Here is a 10,827-nt window from a genome sequence, read left to right on the forward strand (position 1 = left end):
TCTGTGTACATTACATCATGTTCACCACCCGAACACTAATTATAGTTTTCTATCCCCGTGTCCCCTCCACAAAAGGGAAGGTGGCGAACAGAACTTGGAGAGCACCAGGTGAAGGCCTGGCTCCCACTTCTCCCTAAAGCCCCGGGAGGAGCCTCTTAGGAAGCTTCCCGTAGAGTCCTCCGTTGTGCCTGAGCTCCTCAGCGAGAATGGGGCTCAGGCCTGCCTTGAAACGCACTGTTCTCTCATCAGGGACTCATGCCACTCCATCTGACACATCTGTATGGTCCCAACGGGGCAGGGTCGGGGGACGATGGGGTGTTGGGGGAGAGGGTGGCAGAGAAGAGGTGGGTCTGTGTGAGCCTGCCACGGGCACTTGGGAAACTTCTGAGATGTGCGTGGCCTGCAGATGGTGACTCAGCGATACTCCTGCATGAAAGGAAGCCTCCTTGGCCGTCGGTCTGAACGGCATCTTCTTCGCAATTTCCATCAAACTCACTAACCCCATGTAACACACAAGACAAATTTGCAGAGAATTCACAACTTTATTGAAAATACAAACACGTGCCCTATAAGAGAGGGTCAATGACTGCGTACTTTTATTTAACACATTTAGCAGGCATTTGGTGAACTGCTCTTGATGGTGAGGGATGCAGAATTCGAACTTGGCTCAAAAGAACTTTGAAAAAACTGTCACAGGGACCATTCTTTAGAAAATGTGGGCTACAAAAGGCCCCCTGATGGTAAGGGAGCAGGCCATGCCACACGACAGCAGCCACAGGGAAGGAAAGGTGGAAGAAGCCAGGGCGGAGGCGGCAAGAACACAGGAGGAAAGGGAGACCCCGGCGGCAGAGGCAGCCCCGGCGGCAGCGGCTGCAAAAGCATCCGCATGCCATCCGGAGTCCGAATCAGGATGGTACTTCTGGGTCTGCCCGAGCCAATGACGACGGGGGGGCCCAGGACCACGGGGGGCATGACTCTGAACATCAACGCCCTCTGCCATCTCCTCCACTTGGCCCTCCTATTCTTAAACCAAACCTTCAAACAGAGGGAAAAAGGGATTGGTTTAGTACGTTGAGCGTTTAATGTCATGAAAAAACACAGCAGGCAACTCTCTATGCCCTTAAGATTTTAAACTGCGTCAGGAGAAGCTGTTTCCTTCTTGCGAAAATATCTTAGGAAAGTTGCCACCATGGCCCCCCGCCCCAGCTCGCCGTCGGTGAGCACTGGCCACGTGCCAGGCTCCGGCTTGGCAGATTGCTGTGTCTCTCTCCTCCCACCTTTAATGTTATTTTCCCCACTCTCGGACGCAGGTGTGGCTGAGGAATTGCACCGTGTCCCTGCTGTGATTGCTATGCTTGGTACGTCTGTGTCCTGACAGCTGACCCTCAGCTGTCCAGCTGCCACTAACCCCTCCTCACTAGGCAAGTGTCACAGTGATCTTGGGGAAGCACAGTATGGTAAGAAGTGGGTGTCTTTTCAAGTCATCCTGAGGGGAACAGCCTCCATGTTGAAAAGCCCATCTTCAGTGTACAGGAAATAATCAAAGGGGGTGTGTGGGATTTTTAAACCAAAGCTTTCCTTCAGGGATGACTAAAGGGCCATTCATCCTCTGCAACCTCTTGGTAGTTAAAAAGATGGCATTGCGAGCGAGGCTCGGTCAGAGGGGGCCCAGGGAGTTTGTGGCCGGGCTTGCTGGGACACGAGTATAGCTGAAGCCATGGACACTGCTTTAACTTTTTAGACTTTAGGGGAAATGAATGCTTAGACTCACTAAATTCGGGCCGACTTTACTAAAGTCCCAAATTTACCAAGTTGACTAACTCTCTTAAAATCCTTGCCTAGCCAAGAGTTTGGAGGGAAAGAGGCATACCGCTGTCACCGTTGTCAATTCTGCGAGCTCCGACCTGGCCCACCCTCCAAACCTTCCTGGGCTCGGGACCAGGTCAGCCCACTGCTCCAGGACCCTGGGAGGGGGCCGCTGATGCCCGGCATGCCACTCAACCTAGGCCGTGCCGCTCACCCAGGAGGTCCCCTTCTCCTCCCTTATGCTTAAGGCAAGAAGATGGAACCAGCGGTTGGGGAAGAGAGTCGACAACCGTGTGGGTGAGGGGGTCACAAAATATCCAAACAACTAAAAATAAAACTGCCCTTTAGACTACATTGTCCCCTCAGCATCCTAGTCAGCTCAATCACGCTGTGTTTACTATTTTGGGACAGTCCCAGTCTGCATCCTCCTCTCTCTGCCTGTTGCCTTATTTTCACTCTCCCACCGTAGTGTTTGGGTCCTTCTGTGTGAATACGTAGTCTAAAAAGCCACTGTGATAGGGCTCACTTTGAGGGATCCCAGCATACCAGCGGTCAAACCTGCATAAACACAACCAAAATGCAAATCGGGCTCACTGGGGTAAAGGCTGATACTAGCTGCATATTTAAAATACCGGTTTCCTAGAACGACTCTTACTGTTAATTGCAGACTAAGGGGGAACCTCCATTAACATTTTCTTCAGACAAATGCTGTATGATCTCACTTTTATGTGGGATCTAACAACAAAAAACCAAACTTGCAGAAAAAGACCAGATTTCTGCTTACCCGAGGCAGGGGCTGGGGGGCTGGGAATTGGACGAAAGTGGTCAAAAGGTACAAACCTCCAGTGAGCAGATAAATGAGTACTGGGGCTGTGATGCACGACGTGACGAGCACTGTTACCACTGCTCTACCACAGTTACCACTGCTCTACGGTATCTCTGAAAGTTGCTGGGAGTAAATCCTAAGAGTTCTCACCACAAGGAGAAAAACAATTTTTTCTTTTTTGGTTTGCAACTATGTGAGCGATGATGGAGGTTAATCAAACTGACTGTGGTGATCACTTCACAATATGGGTAAGTCAAAGTACCGTGCTGGACGCCTCAAACCTAGACGGTGCTGCTTACCCGTCAGGGCTCAGTGAAACCAGGGGAAAACGTCTTTGGGAAATTCATGCTGTAGAGTTTGGAAACAGGTGAGAACATCCTCTCTCTTTCCTTAGTTGTTTCTTGTGGCTCCTCGTCCCTGCAGAACCCCACTGAGGGAGCACTGCGCAAACCCATGCAGGGAGGAAGTCCACGCACGAAAACTGAAGTTTTTCTTTTCCTCTGAGCTTGCTCTGCCTGCTTGCGAAAGCAGAGGCCTGGTCCTCCCGGCCCCGGCCAGACCCGACTGTGAGCCCAGCCCTCGGCCTCAGGACGCCAGCGCTCAGCGGCCTGCTTTGTTGGGCTGCTTCTCAGACACCCCGGCACTAGGTCTGCGGCCCGTTTCCGTCACTGCCCTCACACACGGTCTCTGCAGCAAAGCTAATAAACCCAGCCTGATTTTTCTTTTCCTCTCTTTCTGTCTTTTCTCCTTCTTCTTTTTTTCACTTCCAAATTATCCTTTGACACAACTTAGACTTTCCTACGATCTCAAAACATCACCTCTTGATCCATTGACCCATAAATTAGTCATCACTGACTGAGCAAAGAAAAAGCATTTCAAATTCCCACAGGTGAGCATCCAGCCTGAACTAAGGGCCATCCCCCCCCCCACCCCCACCACCAAGTTCCACACAACCCACCGCTTCACGACAGCGCCACAGGAAGGAAGGACACACCTCTTAGGTGTTAGACATTCCTCCAGAGAATATTCACCAATGCACTTGGAGTCTCAAAAATTTGAACGTGTGTGAGGTCCCCAAGGCGTACGTTCGACTCTCTAATTCGTGCCTGGCGCTTCCACCTTTCTTAGGTCCGTGGAACTTTGAAATTGTTGTACTTTCCTTTGTTTCATCTTTTGGACATAGTTACAAGGTTGCAACACCCCCTCCCATCCCCGCCACGATGCACAACCTACTATGTTAGCAGTGTTTGCAGGCTCACATATCAAAGAATTCCAGAAGATTAAAATTTAGGGCCGCCATTCTCTACACCACTCTGCCAAACACTTCAAAACAACGGCAGGAGGACCAGGCGCTTGGACTCATGCTATACCCTCCCCACCGGTCTCGGCCAAACCAAACACACATCAGCTGCTCCTCTGCTGTGTTCTATGTGTGAATTACGCCCCCTCTTCAATGCCTAGATACTTATAAATTCACTCCTTACATAAAGAGCTTATGCTTGGTTTTAAGTAATTTAGTATAATGGAACTTCTTGGTGCATTCATCTGAGCAATTTCCACTTCAGACTTAACCCCAGTGTGACTCCACACACAAGTGTTACCTAAAGGATACCCGTGTCAAAAGGAGTTGAGCTATACATACACATCTATCTTTGTATATAAGGAACAGTGTACTAATGACCATTTTTTTTTTTTCTCCTTTAGGAAATCATGTTCCTTCTGGTGACGGGCAGTTTCCAAAAGCTGCTGTTTACTTACCCCGTTTTCCACCCACCAGGACCCCAAAGTTCAAAACTCATTTCCCAAACACGGAAGAGGCAACAAAAACACACAAACGTGAGACCGTGTAGGACAGAAGCAGGTTTTAGAAGGGCTGCCCTGCCGAGCTGCTTTGTTCAGGTTTACTCACCTGCACCCTGGCTTCAGTCACACCCATGCGTCTAGCAAGCTCCTGTCTGAGGGGGGAAAAATCGCAAGTGTTCAGTATTTGGAGCTGTGCATTAAATTAAATCTAGCGTGATAGTGCATTCTTATTTGAAACTTTTTCTTTCAGGGAAATGTCAGCCATTTGCTTTACGAACCCACTTCTGCAGTAGGAAAACTCACACCACTTCAGGACTGACAGTGAACTGACGTTGACAAAGCACTGAAGGAGAGCCAAGTATCACGGGTGAAGGAGGCACGGTTCCCAAGGACGCATGAAGTTCTAGTTCACCGAGTGTTACCGACTTCAAAATGAAAAAGAATATCTGACTGAGCAAATTTCCCTACCAACTTTCAACCATTGCTCTCACTCGTGTTACGCATTAAATTAGAACCTTAAAATAGCCTGCTATCTATCTATCTATCTATCTATCTATCTATCTATCTGTCTATTATCTATTATCTGCCTATGAGTGATGAACAGGCTGGAGTCCATTCCTAGACGATGCTTAAGGATGGCACAAACTCTCTGCTGTTCATTCTTCGGTTGCACTTATTTTTTTTTTTTTTAAAGATTTTATTTTTTCCTTTTTCTCCCCAACGCCCCCCGGTACATAGTTGTGTATTCTTCGTTGTGGGTTCTTCTAGTTGTGGCATGTGGGACGCTGCCTCAGCGTGGTCTGATGAGCAGTGCCATGTCCGCGCCCAGGATTCGAACCAACGAAACACTGGGCCGCCTGCAGCGGAGCGCGCGAACCTAACCACTCGGCCACGGGGCCAGCCCCCGGTTGCACTTATTTTTAAACTTTTTTTAATCACCAGCTCCCCACCCCACTCGGGTACACTATTCCCTAGTATCTCAGATGAGGCTTGCTTTACGGACAGTTTTCTCTCAAGAACAGGATTTAAGGGGATGCAGAAAAATCGCTAATCAAGATCAATCACTTTCAAACGCAGCGTTTAAAACTATGAAAATCAAGGCAAACACAATCCGTGAACAACAGATGATCAAAACGTTAAACAAAGGCACGATCCAGTCCGGCATTTGCTTCACCCTGCCTCACGCTACTCACTTTTATCCCTGGCCTGGTCCCGACCGAACGTTTTCTATCTTAAAGGCGGCAGCCCAAGTTTCCTGCCTCGATTTATTGAAATCCTGAATGAAAACATTTACCTTGACTCCCAAGGGGCACAGCCCTCACCCCAACCCTAGAACCCAAGGGCAGGGGCGGGGGCCCTGGCAGCCTGGAGTCCCCTAGGTGGCTCTTCGTGAGGGAGGGGAGGAGAGGGACCTGTGAGAGAGCCGAAGGCCGCCCTGGACCAGCCCCACATGCTGCCTGGAAACGACGCGAAGCAGAGCAATCGGCTTACCGCAACCACAATTCGGGATACGGAGTGTGGCGGAAAACGCCCTCCAGCTCCCGCAGCTGCACCGGGGTGAACGTGGCGCGGCGGCCCGGCTGCCGCCTGGCTCCAGGCTGCGGACATTCGACGGCGGCCTGCGGGGGCTGCTCCTCCGGCCCCTGCTCTCCCGCTTCTCGGCCGCCATCGCCGCCGGCCTCGCGGTTCGCGGGAGCTCCAGCGCCAACGGCGCCGTCGTCCTTTTCTTCTCCTTCTCCTGCTCCGTCTCCTGCCTCTTTTCCTTGTGCGGCTGCTGCTGCTGCTTCCTGCTCAGGTTCGGCCTGTATCCCTTCTTCCTCTTCTCCTCCGTCTGCGCTAAGCGAGATCTCCACACGTTTCGCTTCTGCAAAGGAGGAATCCCAAAGAGAAAGATCAGGGCGTTGGAGCCCAGGCTTGGGAAGAAGGGGGTGAGGGGCTGCATCGGAGGGGTGTCCTGTCCGCTCGCCTCTCCCAGGCCACGCTCCTTGCTTGGAGTTGGCCGAAGGGCCTGTCCCGACCACCACTCACCATGCACTTCTTCCCGGTCCTCGTCGTCTCCCTCGTCGCTGCACTGCTGTGGAGGCTCCAGGTCCCGAGTGCTGTCCAAGAGGCCGTGTGCTTCTGGGGATTCTGCTCTGGGATCCATGGCTCAAGGCTGGAGTGGCGGCCCGCGACCCGGCTCCTTCAAGGCTCTTCGGGCGTCTAGTCAGGTCAGAGCGTCTAGGCAGGTTAGAGCAGCTAGTCGGACTAGAGCGTGTCTGAGTAGGCGCCGTGTGTGGGCTCACCACCAGTTGCTGGCGATTGGGCGGGCTGAGGTGCCCATACGGCAGGGGCGTGGCCATCAAATGGGAGGGTGTGCCTGCAAGGAGGGCGCTGGTAGGGAGCATGCGCCAGGACAGAACTTGGGACTCCGGGTTGCCCTTTGCCCGACTACGCCCGACCTCTTGGGTTGTCTTTCCAGAGGAAGAAGGGGTTGCGTTGGATCGTTCCAGCCGATTTGTGCAGGGGAAGCGAGAGAACCCACGCTAGCTCCGTAGACGTTGGAGAGATGTTTGGAGGATCTCTCTTGGCCCAGCCCTCCATATCCAGCATCCAGTCGTAGGCAGGGAATAGTAAACTAGTATGATTGGCCAGGAGGTTGCCTGCTCTGAGTTTTTGCAATGAGGCTGAAGTCAGAGTTCGCCATACTCCCCGGGACTCCAGGAACAGGAGCTTGGCCTTGGGTCTGGTCCGACAGGGGGAAATTCCCCCTTCTACCCCTCTTGACTAAGAATAAAATTGACACGAGACCAGATTAACAGGAGAAAAGCCAATTTAATAGGTCCACATTGGAGATCAAACAAACGATGCTCTCCAAGATGGGCAAAGCAGGCTGCTTGTTAGATCTTTTGACACAGAGAAACAATCTGTGCGAAAATGTCAGGACCGAGAAGCTTAGGTTTGGGGTGTGTAATTAGTGAGGAATTTAAGCAGAATTTAGGCTTGAGGTAGCAAATTAGTCGAAGTAACGGATTTTGTGTCTGCCGGCTTCCTGGCCCCGAATTCCCTAGCTCCGGCGATCAGGCTGTCTCCGTCGCCTGGTGGCGGGAGGGTACCTTCCACATGGGAGATTTATTTCCTGCTTTCCGCGGAAACAGAAAGAGGAGGGGGAAATCCCCTTTTTGCATTGGCCGCTTCTCGAAGCTTCTTACCTTTAATTCAAAATCATCCATAGGCCCTTGTGGGATACTTTGGGGTGCCCTGCGCGGGGCCCCCACGCTCACCTGAGTTGCTTATTCTCCCCTAGTCTTAGTTTTCTTATCTGCCAAATGGAGACAACAATAGAAGCTAACACACGCGGTTGCGAGAAGATTAATAGAGACGATTTAAAAGGACTTTATGAATGACCGTACCCTGTTGCCTCCCATTTCCTACTTCCATCTTTTTCCTAGTTATTTTTCATGAGGGCCCGTGAGAGGAGATCGAGATGCTTATCATCTGAGTGTGGGCACCGAGGAGAGGATGTCTTCTTGTGAAAATAACGTCCCTACCGTGTCTTTTTGGAGATATACACGCTTCACGCAAGAAGCCCATGTCGGCTGCTGCGTATGCAGGGCAGCCACGTGGGGAGGGCTGAGAAGGCCCAGCTGGCCATGGCGCCGTCGGTTCTCACCATCTGGGGAGGCGGATTGGCCCACCCAGGAGCAGGAGGCCCCACAGCTTGGAGGCAGGCAGCCCAGCCCCACCACTTACTTGCTCTGTGACCCCGGGGGAGTTAGCTGACCTCTCTGTGCCTCAGGTGCCGCATGTGTAAAATGGGGACCGTGACCGTACCTCCTCTGTGGTGTTGTGAAATTTGCATGAAGTAATACAAGGAAGGCCCATGGTGAAGGCTCAGACATCTTGAGCTGATGCCGGAGTTAAGGGATCAAGACCGAGTGGGGTCAGTCCGGACGTGAGCCCACACTGTGACTGAAGGTGCCAGACATGGAGCGTAGTCCCTGCTCCCGAGTGGATATGACAGTCTGTGGAGCGGCACATCGCTGTGCTTGCTCATGCTGGCGACATCATGTGGGAGCTCACCGCGCACCAGGGCCTGGCTAATCAGTGTGTTCCAGCCCTCCCCTGAGGAGGGGACCATCACCGTCTTTAGTTCCTGACCGAGGAAATGGAGGCTCAGAGACGTTCACTGACTTCCCCAAGGTTACACAGCTCGGCGGAAGTGCGCCAGGATTCAAACCTTGCAAGACGCTTTGTTCTCAGCACCCCGTGGTAGCAGCAGGTTTGGCTTTTGTGGGGAAGAGGGTGTCCTTTGCACCTCACAGGATGGGTCAGGCATTGGCAGATGCTGAGCTGTGCAGGGAATCCCGGTTACAAGAAGTGGCGTGAGCTGCCCGAGGAGGAACCAAGTGCAAGCTTGTCTCAGGGAACCCCCACACGGCCAGAGTGGCCAGCAGAGTGAGTGCATGTAACACGTGACTTTGAGGGGGAGCTGGAGGGAGAGCCTGAAGACAACACTGTTGTGGGTGAGAACTAGTTTGAAAGGTGGGTTGGGGCCAAAGTTATGGGAGGAGTTCGAATGCCTGGATTTGGGCGTGGGTCACTGTAAGTGTTTTGGTCAGCGGCAGTGACTTGGTGAGAGCAGTGTCTTAGGATGCGGGGGAGAGGGGGAGAGTCTAGGGTGCTACCTGGCTCCATTCATTGCAGTGACTGGGGTGGGGCACATTGTCTGGACGTGGGGCTCCTGATTTGGAGGCCATGGTTGGCCACCAGGGAGATCGTGAGTCTCTTGGAACTCGAATGTAAAATCTGTCCGTACTGTGACTTTAAGCGTGTGCGCGCCTTCCCTCAGATTATCAAGGGGGTGCGTGATGGCACTAACCATCCCCCTGCCAAAATACCGAAGCCCAGGGGTTTGAGTAAAGAAGCCAGGTTGGGAGTTGGAACACCTGAAGTGGGATTCAGCGCACAGCATTGCTCTTCTTGTTTCCTCCTCATGGCGAGAACTTCGGCCCCATGTTCTTGTCACGTGACACTGAGCAAGCCTCATCGTCTCTCTGAGCTTCAGTGTCCCAACGATAAAATAGGGTGACTGCTATTACTACTACTAATGGCTAAAGATAATCGTCTCACAGAATACTTTTTCTTTCTCTTTTTTTCTGTCTCTCGCTGCCTGGCTCATTTCACTCAGCATAACGTCCTCGAGATTCGTCCATGTTGTTGCAAATGGCAGCATTTTCTCTTTTCTCACGGCTGAATAATATCCCATTGTAAATATACATACATACATATACATATGTATGTATACCCCACATCTTCTTTATCCATTCATCCATCAATGGACACGTGGGTTGTTTCCATGTCTTGCTATTCCCGGAATTCTTGTGAAGCTAGAATGAAGTATGGAAAGATACATTGCTAATTTTACCAGTAAAAATATAGGGGGTGATTTTTATTATTGTCAATTGTGTTAAGGGTTTTGACTTTTTATTTATTTGTTTATTTATTTTTTAAAGATCGGCACCTGAGCTAACGTCTGTTGCCAATCTTTTTTTTTCTCTTTCTTCTCCCCACAGCTGCCCAGTACATAGTTGTATATTCTAATTGTAGGTCCTTCTGGTTGTGCTACGTAGGGCACTGCCTCAGCATGGCCTGATGAGCGGGGCCATGTCTGCACCCAGGACCAAACTGGTGAAATGCTGGGCCTCAGAAGCGGAGCAGGCAAACCTAACCACTCGGCCATGGCGCTGGCCTCTTCATTTTTAAAAATACCTGTTATCATGAAATCTTCAAACATACACAAAAGTAGAAAGAATATTGTAATGAACCCCCATAAAAATAATCATCCAGCTTCAATATTTATCAGGCTTTTGTCAAACTTGCTTCGTCTAGCCTCTTTCATTGTCCCTCCCACCCTCTCTTCCTTCTTTCTTCGCTTTCGTCCTCCTCCCCTCCCATTCATTCTCCTCTTGTTGTGATAATTTAAAAGAAACTCAAGACAATATGTCTTTTCATCTCTATATTTTTATGTGTGTGCACTTTCTAAAAAAGATAGGCTTTTCCAACACAACCACAGTGCCGTCCAGGCGCATGATTGGTGCCGTATTCCCTTGGTATCATCACCCAGTCGTCTGTATTCAGAATTCCCCACTTGCCTGCAAGGTGACTTTTTACAGTTTTTTTTTTTAGGATGTAAGTTTTGCTGTGTCTACACTGATAAAGTAAGAGGAAAACTCGTGGGGGCCATTTGCCTTAGAAAGGGATGGACTAAATTAAAGAGAGCCCCTACATGTCTATGACTGCTGGTGGTTGTGTGTGGCAATGAAAGTGATTCAGTTCTTGTGTTCGCTGCCCTATCATAGGACACCACAGGCTCTTCAGGTTGGTTCCAGGGAGCTGAATCATTTGCACAC

General features: G+C 50.9%; 1 protein-coding gene across 2 annotated transcripts; it reads right to left on the reverse strand.

Annotated features, from left to right (window-relative positions):
* Positions 1–529: 529 nt before the first annotated feature.
* LOC139042747 (rhox homeobox family member 2-like) lies at positions 530–8,028 on the reverse strand. Of its 2 annotated transcripts, XM_070502789.1 has the most exons (3): positions 6,464–8,025; positions 4,542–6,299; positions 530–1,035 (listed from the first exon to the last, which is right to left on the reverse strand). In XM_070502789.1, exons 1-2 carry the CDS (start codon positions 6,579–6,581, stop codon positions 5,923–5,925), a joined length of 495 nt encoding a protein of 164 aa, XP_070358890.1. In that variant the 5' UTR covers positions 6,582–8,025; the 3' UTR covers positions 530–1,035; positions 4,542–5,922. The 2 variants fall into 2 exon arrangements, with proteins under 2 accessions (XP_070358890.1, XP_070358889.1); XM_070502788.1 differs by having other exon boundaries at positions 4,542–8,028.
* Positions 8,029–10,827: the final 2,799 nt, after the last annotated feature.

This window comes from Equus asinus, chromosome X, assembly GCF_041296235.1.
Source record: "Equus asinus isolate D_3611 breed Donkey chromosome X, EquAss-T2T_v2, whole genome shotgun sequence".
Classification (NCBI taxonomy): domain Eukaryota; kingdom Metazoa; phylum Chordata; class Mammalia; order Perissodactyla; family Equidae; genus Equus; species Equus asinus.